The sequence below is a fragment of the Scomber scombrus genome, chromosome 11 (genome assembly GCF_963691925.1).
Source record: "Scomber scombrus chromosome 11, fScoSco1.1, whole genome shotgun sequence".
NCBI classification, from domain to species: Eukaryota; Metazoa; Chordata; class Actinopteri; order Scombriformes; family Scombridae; genus Scomber; species Scomber scombrus.
The window spans coordinates 2,005,265-2,021,977 of NC_084980.1; the positions used below are offsets into that span (position 1 = coordinate 2,005,265).

The 16,713-nt window shown below is 38.2% G+C and overlaps 1 protein-coding gene across 1 annotated transcript in view; it reads right to left on the bottom strand.

Annotated features, from left to right (window-relative positions):
* The window catches only part of LOC133990698 (cadherin-18-like), a 198,673-nt gene that overhangs the window by 75,472 nt on the left and 106,488 nt on the right, over window positions 1–16,713 (bottom strand). Inside the window, exons 4-6 of the mRNA XM_062429098.1 lie at window positions 15,779–15,946; window positions 9,699–9,886; window positions 4,099–4,352 (exon numbers count right to left, since the gene is read on the bottom strand). Coding sequence (XP_062285082.1) covers window positions 4,099–4,352; window positions 9,699–9,886; window positions 15,779–15,946 — 610 coding nt within the window. The remainder of the gene's footprint in view (window positions 1–4,098; window positions 4,353–9,698; window positions 9,887–15,778; window positions 15,947–16,713) is intronic.

Sequence of the window (16,713 nt, forward strand, 5' to 3'; positions counted from 1 at the left end):
TGCTGGGTCCACAAAAAAAAAGAATGTGCGCAAATTATTTATAGGTTTATTTTCACATTTTAACACCTTTAAATTTGACTAAACCACATGGACACCAAAAAACCTCAGTGACCCTGATACACTTGTTAAACTCAGCTTTAAGGTGAGCGCAGTGCATACATCATTCTTCACTGTGAGGAGGACAACATCCAACTGAAGGAACAAGAAGACAAACACATTTTTAAAAGAGCAACATACAAGATGGATGGGAAGGATGAGAAAGATTCCCCAGTTTACAACTTGTAAACCTTCATGTCTTCCAGACAGTTATATGGTTACTGAGGATGGCAACAGATTGTTAAATGTCACTTTAATCATCTCTACAAATGGACTGTAGCATCATTGTTTGCTTGATTTATTATGACTTAGAAGCTGGAGCCAACACTATTTACAAGATGTGATTTCATTAACCCCTTGTTCAGCTTGAACATGCGCCTGTCACAAATTAAAAAATGCAGCGCACACACACACACACACACACTCTCTCTTCTGCAGTTATCCCACAACCAGTGACACCACCACTCCCCTCACAGCTCCAGTGTTCCCTCTGTCTCTTCCCCTGACTGTTTACACCACCTGTGCCAAACTCAAAGCTTGTGGGCTGAATTTATCCCACACCTCATTTTAAGTGGCCACTAGAGCTTGCAAAGAATATAATTTGCGCAACATCTGTTGGTATGTATGTACCATAACCTGACCTGGACCGCTTTTGATCACTATAAGCTATCATCAATCAGTTGCCAATAGTCACCACATTTAGTAGAATCTTGAGGAATGTAAGAGCTCTGGTTGATAAAAAAAGAGGTTGACATTGAGAAATATAGGATTTAATTAGTTTTGTCCATTTTTTGCAACCGTGATGCTGATGTGGTCTGGGATGAAATGAAGTTTGACACCCCTGGTCTATTTAATGCACTTCAGCTGTAGAACCATTGTTACATAACTTAAATTCAGTCTGCAACTCTCTTTTTAATGATTTTAATGTTTATATGTTGACCAATAATAACTTGTGTTTTCTTTGCATGACCTGAATTTTTTAACCAGCGTTTCAGTCCTGGTTGACAATGAAAGCAAAGACAAGGACTTTGGATTTAGTAACAATTTACTAAATTTAATTTAGTTGAACTGTATGATATCTCCAAACATTCACAGCAGTCCAACAATGGAATGAGTTCTTGGAACCAAATAGTCTGTAAAGGTCTTATGATCAAATACAAAAGTTCAATTGTTCGGCACCATACAAGCAATTTGGTTGCACACTATGTCATTATTAGGAGTCAAAATCAGCACTCTGTTTGTTCTCAATTAATGCACAAACAACAGGAAGTGGTGCCACTTCTGTTGTGTTCTGTTAAGATTTGATATAATTCTGAAAAAGACTAGTGTCCCAATTCAAGATATTTCCGACTAAAAGAATCAAATACAGTTTCAGAGCAGAATCTTCCCAACCATTAGGCTTTCAAGACAACACAGTAATTATTGTACTTACTTAGTCACCCTGTAGTGCTAAATAAGTAAAGCAGGAACATAATGGAGCATTTAAAATGTCACGATTACTACTGTAGTTTAGAGCTAGTTCACTCCTTTAAAACATCATTAGTTACAGAGAAAGTTAATTAGACATTTGTCCCTGTAAGAACCCAGCAGTGCTGTCACTCACAGCTCTGTTGGGGATTGTGTGTGCTGGACTGAGTACAGAAAGCCATTGCATGCCTCTTTGGCCCTTGTTAGTGATCTGCTCCAGCAGGGCAGACGCACCAGTGTAAAGCCAGAACCGAAAGGGCTTTTTGGGATTGTTTCCATGTTGGCTGCATCACAACCCCTCAGTGAGCTTTCCCAAACACATCCATTCTCCACTAAATCATACAGATAAAAGTAGTGAGAGTACTCTTCAGTAAATTGCCCTCAAATGTGTACACTCCCTGGATATGAGCACAGAGTTGCAAATGAGATATTTTAAATGTCCATGTTTCAGGAAATAAAAGGTCACATTCATTCATTCATTCTGCATAGACAATGAGAGCTACCATGGGCATGAAACACTTATTTGAAATTTCAATTTAAAAAAAATTGTAAAGACCACCATTGGAAAATAACTGTTGTGTAAAAAAAGGTACGAGCTTGTGTAGATAAAAATATGAGTAGTTAACAATGACTTGTAAGAAACATCCAATCTTCAAACTTAAAATTCTGCTGCATGCACCGCTAACAAGTGTAAACTATGATAACATGTTTGAGAACACATTTAGGAGCTTAAAACCATTCTGGGTCAATTTTGAATGAGTTTAGCATCGGTGGTGCAGTGTTTTGAACGCTGCAAATACAAAGCTTTCTGAATTTGCAGAGCCTCTGATTTGTGCCTCTGGTTGGCTTGAAGGGTAGATTGATGGGTGTTGCAGTATTAAGAGCCATCTGCCATGCCAAACAAAAGTACAGTTTAGTTATCCAGGAGACGTTTTGTCTTTCAATGTTCACAAACACTGAGAAGATCATTCCAAGGAGACACATGACTTTAAAGTGGGGGAAGCAGCAGTTCCTTTCTGTAACTCTATTACTATGAAGGCTTTAGCTTGAAGAGAAGACAAGAAAAAAAAAAAAAAATAAAAAAAATAAATAAATAAAAAAAAAAATATATATATATATATATATTGGATGATACTACTCTGCCACTTTTTGCTTGTCATAGTGGAGCCATCATTACAAACAGCAAGTAAGTGAACACAGTGTATACAAGCAACACACTCCAGTATAGTTGGAGTGTGTACTCTAGTAGTAAGTATTTATACCTGTTCCAAAGGGCCACAGTCAAAGGCAGGGTGTAAAGCCTACTACCACAGTATGCTCTGTTAGGGGGGCACAGGGCAGGAAGTTGCTGTTTGGGCACTACCTACATCTCACTTCACCTCCAAATGAAATCCAGTGAAACCAGTAACCTTATGCTGGAATAATACTTAATTGTGTTTAGTTTGTGATAATTTGATATGCAGTGTAACTGGGTATGGTGCCCCAGGGCAGTTACTCAATCTGCCTGGTTGGTAATTCATCCATGACTGTACAAACTTTAAGACAATTTTCCTTGAGGGCATTTATGCAGTTTGCAATTGATTTACATGGAAATGGACAGAAATAAAAAAAAGGATAATATGAGGTTGAGAGAAGTTCTAACCTTGCATTTTACCTCAACACATCTGGCCAATCACTATGTGAAGTGGACATGCTTGTTAGATTGTTGGTTTCAAAACGTTACATAAATTGCCGGCTGCAGAACTACAGGTGTGGGCAGAGGTGGTTACGACATCTATGGGACAGTTTGACAAGCACATTGATTATGACACACTGCTGCCTCATGGTCTTATTCTCCACTGAATACTATTCTTTAGTGAATACTAAATATTCCGGATTACAGTTGAATCACATTTTCTTCTGTTTTCTGGTAAATAGCTAAAGAGCTTTCACATGAATTTCATCCTAAATAGCATGTTTACTTCTCCCTACTATCCAACAGTACCACAGCCTTTGGAGATATTGTTGTCTTGCCCGCATCGGGGTACTAGCAGCAACTCAAGCTAGAGCAGAAGGCTTCCAGAATGATGGCCTCAGGACAAAACAGTGTTTTTCCCTGTGGCTCCTGGCAAAGACAACTCCCACTTGCCACCACACGAGGCTTTGTGTCTAGACATCACTGCACAAATGAGGACATTAAAACACAATTGGAATTTTGCCTATGTTATTACTCACCACTGAATCAGACAGAGTCACGGTAATGATCATAGTGCCTTCTACCTGCCTGGCCTGTGGGGAGGGGGCCATTAAGGAAAGCACCACTGTACTTATGCTGCTACCCATGTGCCAAGGGACACATAAACAGATAAGTTAGGGAAATGTAGAATTCCCAGAGTTGTGAGGGTTTCCCGAAAGAGAAAGAGAATTCCTACATACTGGAGCCAGACATTGTGACGCAATTGCAAATTCATTTTCTTAAAGGAACACTTTACCCCGATCAGGTACCAGAAAACACCTATATACACATCAGCTGACAACGTTTTTTTTTCTTTTTACCTGACAGCGCTGTTGGTGCTATCCGGATCCACAGCAGTTACAGTGCCAACCTGGGTGCCAGGAGGGGAGTTTTCATAGATATCCATGATGTAGTAATCCATGGAGAAGACCGGCGGTTCATCCACATCACCCACAATGACCCGCAGTGATGTGGAATCCTTAAATGGCCCCAGGTGAGAGAAGCGGGAGTCTGGGTGGGTGTTGGCGCCTTCAATATTTAGCGTGTGAACTTTTTTCTTCTCGTAGTTCAGAGGCTGGAGAGGAAACAGAAAACACAAATAATATCCTAAGGCTTAGAATTTGAATATGATAATTGTTGACAGGAATAGTTTTTCAATTGTATATTACTGTATTTTTTATAAAATGTTCATGTTCCCTAGTCTTTAACTTTTCCTAAAATAATGTTATGTAGCGCCCCCTATTGTTAAAACTAGTGAAGATAAATGCAGATTATAAACATTTATACCTCTAAGTGCCACCGGGTAAACCTTACCCCTATTTGAAATGCATGAATTTCTGCACCGTTAGTTTGAGTGATCTTACAAATATGTCAAGTCATCATTAAAATATAAAAAGAATAGAGAAGAATGGACCTGCAAAAAAACCAAGTGCCTGAAGTGCAGGAAAGCTGTGTGTGGAAAATACACAGTGAAGGTCCTGAATCACTGCTGAAGGGGGGACACGTATAATGTGTGTAAAGCTTATTATTCACTCATTCATTGCTTTGCCATGTTACTGTTAATTGTTTTTAGGATGTTTTGCCTAAATTGCACATTGTCTTACTGTTTTCATGAGTGAAACACCAACAGAGAAATGTTTGTTATAATGTTACAAATTCTTGAAAAAAAAGCTTTTATGGTTACCCCAAGATTTTCAGTGATGTACTCACTGTTGAAATGCCAAAATGAATAATTGATGTCATTATTAAATGAATCTTGCTTCATAATAACATCACACCACCCGAATATGCACATATTTACTCCTAATACCCATTTTCAGTGTCATTTTAGATTGATTCACACTGACGACCATGCAAATAGATTATGTAAATGACCACATTTGTGGCCGCTGTATTTTTGCAAATATCTCCTTTTAATTTTCTCTTTTGCAAATAAACTAGTGCTGTTACAGATACAGAGATTATAAAACAAGCACAAAACACAAGTGTGATATTTGTGACTTTAGACATTCCTTTGTGAAGGCAATGCCTTAAAACAATGACAGAGTACATTGTTTTAGTATTACTAGAGGTGTTGGCAGGTGCATGGGTACCAGGTATACTATACCAACAGCCAGGTATAGTATACCTGGCTGTTTTAGGTATACTATACTTTCAAGTGAAGTAGTTGCACAGAACCTTAAGGACTCTTAAAGAGATACCTTGACGCCACTGACACAGCTGGGGGTAGGGGAGAGTGATAGATAATTGCTCCAGTGTCCCTTTATCATTACCCTGACTGTCTATATCAGATGAGTATCAGACAAACTCATGCCTAGATTATACATCTGGCTGTCTCCCAGAATTCATAGACTGTAGTTATTCATTATTCATGTAAATATCTTATCTTCTGTGTCATGGTTAGCTCAGCATCGTATCAGCAGAGGCAGTGGAGACGAGTCATGGAGAGTGGAGAGTGTTGCTCTGTACATCTAGAGCATGGGGTACATGCTCTAAAAAAACAACTGTGTAAACCTCATGGTGATGCTAGACAGGGAATCACCAAAGTCATTTGGTTTTATCCTTTTGGGAACATGAATGTCTGTACAACATTTTAATTTCATTGTAATCCATCCAATAGTTGTTGAGGTATTTCAGGCTGAATAAAAGTCAGACATTTCTATCTCTAGAGTTATGCCAACACACCCATATCATTTTTCATACCATGAAAAAAATGCTTCTATTATAGATCCTAGAGACTAACCAAATGATATCTATCCATTCAATATTCCATTCATTTCATCAAGAGACCTACTCCATTTATCTTCTGGACATGTAAAGGAATCTCTTGATTTTCTTAAATGTAAATTTCAAATAACTGTTAAGCGCTTTGAACTATACACTAGTCTGTATGAAAAGTGCTATATAAATAAATTTGATTAATTATTATAGCATTGAAATTTCTCGTAGTGCTTTGTGCTTAATGGCCCCTGCAAACAAATATTAACAGAAAACCCATTGATAATTGTTCATAAAAAGACATCCTCAGAAACCATGGTATTTCAGAGTGCTAATGAAAAGCAAACTTTAAACTGTGAAAACAAAGGAAAACAATTATAGATGCCCCTTGCGCAACAGCCTTCCTCTTTTTAACTTGTTGCTCTGAAAACCAGTAATGCTCACCCCTGCTGAGCATGAGCTTCCCTGTTGTCGTGGTTCTAAGGCTACAGAGGCAAATCAGACACAATTGACTGTCAAAGGATTTTGGCTAGGCTGAAGCTAGGTGTACCGGGCCATGCATGTTGGATTGGATCCAACTTGGATACAATTCACTTCAGTATTTTTGAAAAGACAGAAAACATTTTGGGACTCCTTCAACCAGATAAAACTGACGCTTGAGGTGAGTCTCTCATATGAATAGCTCAGAGTTGCGCAATTGAATTGACTTTTGAATAGAATGTCAGATCATCTATTCAGTAGGATGTCTTTTTATGTTAACGGTGAATAAGGCTTTACTTTGTTTAAGCTGATATCCATCTGCTGGCCTTCAGAAACATGTTCCTGTCTGCTGAGGAACAAGATGAACAGTAAGATACAATGTTGTTCGATCTCTCAATATTTGTATTTTATATTTATAACATAACATTATTGATATCCCTCCACATGACTACATTGGTAATAACAAACAACAACAAATGGCCGTACTGCTCCTGGCTCCTTTATGTTTGACTGAGTAAATCACTGTAGTATTGTTGTCTCTGATGTAGTCCAACAGATTCAGAAGAACAAAACCAGGCCAAGCTTTGTCAGATACACAGTAGACACGGCTGTGGATGATGTAACTCAGTGATATTTGAAGTGTGAGTTGTGTGGGCATTCTGCACCTTCTTTTTCTGAGATGTCAGAAACTGATCTGGACTCCTTCTAGACTGATACTGACACAAGACAAAAGAGGTCATTTGTTTTTCCTTTTATACGTGCACACTGAGATTGTAGTTATTGACCATTTACACTGAAATGTGTTATTTTGTTTTTTGTCCTCATGCTTACACTCTTCCCTCTCATTTTTGTGTTTCCGAATTTCTTTAGTTCTGCATTTCTTTGTTCGAAATCAGTGCAGTTCTGGTCCATTCAGCTGCTGGTGTTTGTTAATGTATTAATGTATTTTATATCTGTGATTATATGTCTTCCTGGTAAAAGAGTCACAGACAGCAGGATGTAGCTGGAGCTACAGCTGAGCCAGCATGTCCATGTGGGCCCCACATGGGTTACATGCGGGCTACGTGGGTACTGAGTGGGCATGGGCTTGAACTGGGCAAATTTTGTGTGTCCCACATGGTTTCAGTAACTGACTGTATGAGCCCCATAAGGGATGTAAGTGAGCTAAGCGGGCATGGGCATAAACAGGGCAAACTGTATGGGGCCCATATTGTTTTGGAAACATGAGCCCCAAATCTGTAGCTTGCCTAGTTGGGCCTACCTGAAACCCAGTCAGAACCCACTTGAAGCCTTTATGGGCAAAAACAGGTGAGGCCACCATGGAAGCTGCAGACAAACCCACGTGGGACACATGTTGCAGCCCAAACTTAACCATTATGGGGCCCACATCGACATGCTAGCTGGGAGAAACAGCAGATACCTATTTAGCCTTCTTGTCATCAACTCTGACCCTCTGCAGTGGCCTTCTCTCAGGCCTTCAGGTCTGAAGGCTCCAGGATGAGGATAGAACAGTGTATGTGTACATAGTTTGTTTTGTACAGCTGATCTGAACTGATGAGTGCCAGTAATCTCACTGGGTTGTGCATTTTTTCTTTACAGTCACCAGAGACCCAGTCTGTGATCACAATGAATGATCATCAGGAGATCTCAATCAATAGACCCGAAGCTGCATGCACCAGATCCATTGATCCACTTGTGTTTATAAAATGCTATTTTGTGTAAGTTGTTTTAGTTAAGCAACGATTTTTTAGTGAAATAATGTTTATTTTGCTCGTCTGTGTTTTGTTTTGTCTCTAAGCAGTGAAATGAACATTATGATAACACCACTATGGACCCAACAACAAGTCAACAAGCCTGTTCTTCAGTGGTATTATAGCATGTTAGCAAAAATGTTACTTCAGTATCTTTATTTGCTTTGTTGTTGCCTTCTTTTTTCATTTTTATATCATTGTTCTGTTATGAAAAATGCTCATTGAGTCACATATCAACAATTGATATACAGTACTATACCAATGTGCATCTGAAATATTCATAGGCAGTAAATGGTAGATAATCTGTCTGGATATATTACACGTTTAAAAAAAAAAAAGGAACATTGAATTGAGTATGAGTTGTCATGTTACATACACAATTTCACACTTACAGTTTATGGAAAAATGACTCTCCAACATTGAACCCTACTTTTAGATGACTCAAGCATGCATCAAGTTTCAGTGGTGGGTTTAACGTCCAATGTCCAAAAATGTCTTTTTCACTACCATGTAAGACCAAGAAAAGCAGCAAATTCTCACATTTGAGAGGCTGGAACCATCCAATATTTGCCATTTGTGCTTAGAAATTACATTTACAGATCTGAAGCCTGAACGATCTGCAAACTTTGTTGTTTTATTACATAATAATAGAGAACAAAGTTCCAGCATCTTTGTATAATAATGAAAGACAAACCTATCTATAGAAATCACCTCTGGGTGTCATCCTGCTCCAATTTACAGCACATCACTCCATGGTGAGAGAGGAGCAAAGCTGTTTTACTGGAAATGTCAGGCTGGATACTCTCTTGTGTTGGCTCAGCACTTATGACATTACAAAATGAGCCAAGGGATGCCTTTTTATATTGTGTTATTATCATTTTCTACCTCAGTAGCTCATTGTTCTCTTATGTGAGCCTACACAGAACTCTCTCTAAATGATTTATTTCTTTTACCTCCTTTACTAGTTTCTTTGGCTCTAATTTGTGCTAATAGTGAAGACTGAATATTAGGTTTCTTTTCATTGTCAGAGGGGCTTTGCAAAGTTCTCAGTGTGCAATGTATTACAAAAATGAACACAATGACATGGTTCTGAACTCATACATGTCAAATTTAACAAAAATAACAAAAATACTTGTTCCCTGGTCTTTTAAAAATGTATCTATTTGAAGGTAAGCAAATCCCCAATTATAGGATTTACTTATGTTCATTTATAATGTAAAATGAATTTCTACTTTAAACAAAGAACTGTATCAGATTGTATCATATCCCATCAAATCGAATGGCATCCTACCAAATCTAATTGAATCATCTCATGTTAAAACGTATCATTCCTGAATCAGATCGTACCCCATGTATCTAGATACGTATCGGATCGTCTCATATTGGAGAAATGCAAACCCCCAGTGTAATAGTGTTTTGGGTTTGATGTGTGTTGGGTTGTGTGTTGGGTTGTGTGTTGTGTTGCTTTGTACCTGCTTGAGGGAAATAATTCCTTCCCTGTGGTCAGTATCAGTGGTGATGGTGAAGACGGCAGCTGCCTCAGCGTTGGTGATGCTGTAGGTCATCTCAGCGTTCTGCCCTTCATCTTCATCGTTGGCTCTGATCCGACCCACTGCCTTCCCCACTGGAGCCAGCTCCGGTACGTACAGCTGGTAGCTCTCTGCAGCAGCAACAAGATGGACACATCAGTCTGGACATGTTTTTACTAATTTTGATAATACCTGATACTTTTTTTATATTCAGTATGAAATCTGCTGTCACTGCTTCCTACTTCCAGCTAATGAACAAGTGAACAAATGAAAAGGCTGGTGGAGCTCTCTGTTGAGTAGACTGATGCTACGGAGCAGATGTTACAACATGACACTTGACATCCAACGCTGCCTTTGTTAGACCATGGTAAACAATGTTATATGTAGAATAGAATGGAACAGTCTTTATTGTCATTGTACATGTACAACCAAATTGAACGCAAACCTTATTAGTGCCGTAAGTTAAAAGATAATATAAATATTTCTTTTTTTTTTAAAGTATAATTAGTACTAAGACTAAAAGGAAGGTGAAACACGTAATACACACACGAGACATGCCACATGCTGTTGTCATTATTGCACAATTTCCCTTGATATTGCACAGAAAACAAGCAAAAAATGTAACCCAACATTTTATTTTCAGATTATTTAAATAGATTATTAATGGAATATGTGCATTTATGAACAAATACGCAAATGTATATCTACAAAATTCAAATGAATCTGTGTTCATTTTCACGATTTGCTATTTGACCTAATTACCACCTTTACACTTGCAAAGTATAAAATGCAAATAAGATCTTATCACATCTTCACCCTCTCTGGTGTGATTTCATCAGGGATTATGTAAGAAAAAAAAAGACCTCAGCTACATGCCTGAGGCTGAAACCTGCAATAAAATATGTAAACATACATGAATATTTGGAAGTTCTATGAGTTAGATGCATCACGCTGCACCTCCTCCATCAAGAGAACTCTGCAGTGCATAGTGAATGCAGCGGGGAGGATCATTAGTGCCTCACTCTCCTCCCTTCTGGACATCTACAACACGCACCACAGCTTCTTCAGTCTTTTGCCATCTGGGAGGAGATTACAGAGCCTTGGGCCCCACACCCCAAGACTGAAGGACAGCTTCACCCACCAGGCTTCACCCCCCCCCCCCTGCACTCTGCCCCCATGAGAACTTGACCCTAACTCCAAACTCTGACTTTCACCCCTTTGCCAATACTGGAACTGGTCTACAATCTGTCTCACACCATTTGCACTACTTTGTAATATATTTAAATATATCATGTGCTTTGTTGCCACACTGTTAGTAAGTAAGCAATATTTTTATGTTTTATTTTTATTGCACTATTGTTGTTGTTTTACTAACACAGTTGAATACAGGATGATCCTTTCAGTAAGTTATCAACAGAAATGCCTCCTTATGGTTGATCTGGGTCATTTGTTTTATCATTGAGAAAACTGGACTTTTCTATATTTGACTATTTAACTACTACTAAACTCCATTGCGGGGACATGAATCTGTAAAATGAATGTAAAATATAAAAAACACCTATTGATGAATTTGGATACATTTGAGTGTATACTGACATTTGAAATATGTATTTTAAAATTAATATTAAAAAAAATAAGAGTGACCCCTACAGGTGGATTTGTGGCAACAGTTGTACAGGAGAGTTTGTTCCTCCCTAAACTGGAGTTTGAGTACGAGTGATATGAGCTGCTAAAACTGAGTGGACGAAACTTTACTGCTCAAATGTAGAGACACTTCCTCTGTTCAGTGATAATGTTTTTGGCCGTTAAGTGTCAGTGAGTGTTTATTCAATTATTTATCTGTTGCCCTACCATTGGATATACAAATTACTAATTGTGTCCTGAGACACTCAAATGCACCAATAGTCTTCATTTACCTTCCCTTTTCTTTTAGGTATGCGCAAATGTTACAGGAAGAACTTGGGCCCAGAAACACTATATCTATATATATATATATATACACACACTATAACAAAATCAGCCCATATGCAGTACTGTGCAAAAGTTTTAGGCACTGTGTTTGTAATCCATTATGCAATACCATCAGGGAGGCATCTGATCGGTCCCAAATTTATTCACCAACCACAAACATAAAGAACTGTCTCCATCAACAAGAACAAGGAGTCCTGCAGCAGATGGTTTGGCCCCCACAGAGTCCTGATCTCAACATGATGGAGTCAGTCTGGGATTAACATGAAGAGACAGAAGGAGCTGCTGAAATCCACAGAGGAAGAAGAACTGTGGAAACTTCTCCAAGATGCAGGAAGAACCGACCTGCAGAGTACCTGAAACACTGTGTGCAGGTGTACTGAGGAGAACTGCTGCTGCTGCTACTGAACTTTGTATGAAGTTAAGTGATGATTAAAAACTATTCACGACATTATTTGTTGAAAGCATCCTCACTTTACTTTTAAAGCCTAAAACTTTTGCTCAGTACTTTATATGAAGAATGCCTTTTTGTCTAACTTTTGTCTTGTTTTTCCACTTGCAGCTACATCATATTGTGAAACCATGATTATGTACAATAAACCTTACACACTTGTTTGTCCTCTCAACAGAGACAGCAGCAATTATGCGTATTTTCTCTGTGAATGTATCCAAACTTGTGGTTGGTGTCGAAGGGCTGAATGATTTTGCACATATAAAGATCCCTTGTGTGTGTGTGTGTGTGTGTGTGTGTGTGAGAGTGTTTTTTCCTGCCCTTGAATTAGAAACAAATGCGTGCATATAAAACAAGTATGTTGAGTTGCTACACCATTTGTGATATAACATTTCTTGACACGTTTACTAGTCTCATTTGCATAATCCTATATTCATGCTGGCCTGAAGCTGTAATTGTAAAACATGTTGTGTCTGCGCATGTGTGTGTGTGTGTGTGTATGCTATTGTGTGTTGAGGTTATTAATCTATAGTGTAGGCACGCTTACTTTTTTATCAGCAGAGCCAGAGAGTCACAGCACAGTCACAACTGTTACAAACACTGTTCATATTTGAGGTTTGGCCCAATAATGAAGGAACTTGGTCACATTTAGGATAACATGAGGAGTGGATATATATCTGATTGGTTCAAATTAACATCAGGCGTTGATATCATTTCTACACCAGACAATAAACAGAAAGCACTACCAGTTCAGCCTGGCTTTTGATTCATAAGTTGATAGTTTATGTGTTTGCTTCTGATGTTTAAATTCGTTTACTGTTTTATTTTGTCCAGTTTTTTTGAATATTATTTTAATATCATCCTTCTATAGTTTTATCCTCTTATCAGTTTTCTTTGTCTGTTTCTTTTGTTTTTCAATCTCTTTCTTAACCTAGTTTTAGTCCAGATTTTTATTAAACTTCATCTTTTATTTTACTTTTCTTTTGTCATTTTAATGTATTTTAACCTGTTTTTAACTTTTAATAAACCCTTTCTCCTTTCTCTCTTATTCTACTCTTTTTTTTAAATGTTAAACATTTTCATCATTTTACTTTCTCTTGCGTGCACTGGTCTCCATTTTTGTCTTTAATTTGTTCTTTGTCATTCCTTTTTTAAAATGTATTTTATTTTATATTTTTTATGTTGTCACTTGTTCTGTCTTATTATCAACTTGTCAATCAACTAATTGTAAAGCACTTTGAACTACACTAGCCTGTATGAAAGCTGCTATATAGATAAAGTTTGATTGATTGATTGATTGATTGAGTAGTCACTGAAAGATGAAGGCTAAATGTCCAGAGGACACAAATGTGTTGCAGAAAAGGCACAAGTTGCTGCCTGATCACCTGGGATTTCCTTTTGTTTCATTTTGTTCATTTTGAGGATGGGGGCCTGGAAGTCCAGTTTTCCTTTAGTTTATGTTTTGCCTTTTTTTCTCTAGTTTAGAGGGGAAGTCCTGGGTCCTACGGGCCCCTGCTAGGCTGGCCAATGGGCCCTCTTATCTCTTGTTCTTTTTGGCCAGGCCTCTGATTTGCAACAGAACTTAGCAATCTTGAATTCGGGTTCAGTGTTTTATATGTCACTCATCATGGTTGAGCCTTTTGTTTAGTTTTGAGGCCGTAACAGTATACACAAGGATTCTGCTGTCATTTGTCAATATGCAATAACTGCATTAATATGTCCACGTGAACCTCATAAGCACAAGCACCAGAGTTTTAAATGGCTTATTATTGCAGGAAATTCAAGTTATTCCAAAGGAACTGCAGGATCATAGAGCTGCAAAGTGTGAGGAGCTATTTTGGATGCTGCTGGTTCCAGAATTAAAAATTGTGTGTGCTCTTGATTGGCTGGAACAAAAACCTGCAGGTACACGGCCCTTTATGGAATAGTTTGGACATGCATGCTTTCAGTGAATGATGGGAGCTTTTCCACTTCTCTCGTTCTTTGTTTGTTTAATACATTTATACTGAACAGAATAATAGGATGATCTTTTTAATTTGAACCTTTAGGATCATTACATTATCCTGAAGTCCTAATTTTTTTATGTTAAGTGTTTTTATGTTTAAGTTAAGTATTGAGAAAATTATTTCAAAAAATATTTGAAATGGAATTACAGAATTGGGAAAAAACACTGGATACAGCAGCCTCTCACACTTTGTAACGGGGTGGAAGTTGTTTGAATATGAGCATGTAAAGTATAACTTTGAACCCATCCTTAACGTATATGTTGGTTTTTGAAAAAATACCTTGTTGTGCTAGTGTTGGAGTTAAGCCACCTGTCACAATAATTACATCATCGACTTATTGTACAATAATGTCATCATGTCTATATAATGACTTATCGTATGATACATGGACATGACCGAGATCATTAATTTGACCTCAGTATTGCCACACTTCACATTAGCAGCTAAGAGGCTATTCATGTCACATTGGCTAAACAAGTAGTAGTCCAGTCCCACCCCCCACTGCATTATTTTACTATTATATTATCATTATATCAGTGGTATAAAATGATCTTCAAATGACAATAACATTTCTGAGACAATATATCGTCCAATAAAAGTAGTTATCATGACCGGCATCATGATAGTTGTAGTATATGAAAAGGTGTTTCTTATACAGTATTTCATCTGCTACACTTATAAACCACCATAGAATCTTATTAACAATACACAACAGTACACAATATTTTATTATATTTATAAAACACTGTTCAGGGGTAGGCATTTTTTTTAAATTGGAACAATCTGAGTCACGAGTTCTGGGCTGGTGTTCATTCTCACTCTGTTGCTGGATATTAATATTCATTTGAAGTTATCTTCCCGGCTCCCTAATGAGTCTAACTCCGATATCCATTGTATTTATGGCTCCTTTTTAAAATAGTTTTACTCTCTGAGAAAAAATATTTGCCTCTTTAGCTGTTAAATGCTCCACTGTGTTCACCGGCTAGTGTCTAAATGTGTCTGTCTGCTGTCTGCTGTGAGCAGGTAGTGTACATGGAGTTTATCAGAGCTTCACTAAAAACAGCTGCCTGCCGCTGCTGCTTGAAAGCAGGATGATGAGTGCAGTGAGACTGAACAGTTACACACCAGAAAACCCAAACAACAGAAAGATGCTACTGTAAGTGCTCAAGTGGCAATTCTGTGGGTTCATCCACACGGAGCAAATCTTTTCACATTATACATCATCATTTGTAACATTGTCCATATAGAAAATATGCATTAGAACAGCTTTAAAAAAACATAAGCTACACTCACTAGGAAGTGGATCTATCCTTGGGAAACCATCAGTCAGCTGTTACTACTTTTTTTTTAAAGTGTTTCTTGACAGTAGAGAACAAATAGCTCATTCATGGTGGAAGACTTTCCCTCACTCTTACACTATAGCATTATCTGTATAATGGTCTATAATCTACAAGCATTTATCAGTCAACTAAACCAAAGCAACAAATATTCAAAGCCAAACAAAACCTGCTGGATTGAAGTGAAGAAAGAGATAAATGATAACGTGATGACACTTCTTGACAGAAACAACTGTGCTCCGTGTGAGTGGGATCACTTACTCTGTGGAAACTTTGGAGGGTTGTCATTGACGTCAGTGAGAGTGATGTTGACAGTCGTGGATCCAGACAGTCCTCCCACTGATCCTGCCATGTCTTTGGCTTGGATCACCACAGCATAGCGGTCCCTGGTCTCACGGTCCATGCTGGACGACGCTGTACGGATGACACCTGAGGCACGGTAGGAGGAGAGGAGGGAATGTCAGTGTCGGGTCCATGGTATAGGCAGCATAGGCAGACATAGGCAATCACCTTAGGTACTGATGCGTATGGGTTGCATAGAGGAGGATAACAAAGCATTTTCTGCTCATGAGCAATCAGTAAATAGGTAGATTAGATCAGGACAACTGGACAAACACACACCCACCCACATAGAAATGTTCAAAATCATATTCACTTTGCATAAAACCTTCTAATTTTCAGAGTCATCCAGGACCACCGCTGAAGCTAAATGTGAAAAAACTAGTCTTATATAAGAAGCAGAAAAAGCAGGAAATAATGGAGCCGGCTTGTATGCAGTGGTGTACTGCTTTCTGATTCTATGGTAACTGCTTTCACCAGCATCAAGGACTCATTAACGGCTGATGGGCACACTGTGCACGGAGCGGTTTGTTCAGTCGGCAACTGTTTCATCTAGCTTTGGCCGTGTGCACTTTAATGCATCATTATAACTGGTTTAGACTAATGATTAAACTGACCTTTACACATGATTAAACAATGTCTAACGGGTCAGTTCAACACATTATAAAAAAACACATTATTCCTCAGTTACATTAGTTAACAGCAACACTGTCCACTGCTTACTGCGAAAATCCACAGAGTTCACTGTATGTGTGCATCACAAATTCCTTTCACCTTCTTTATATTGGCATCATAAGCAGATGGGTACAGTACATGGGTGCTCAGGAGCTTGGGCATCCAAGAGTAATGGTGAGCAC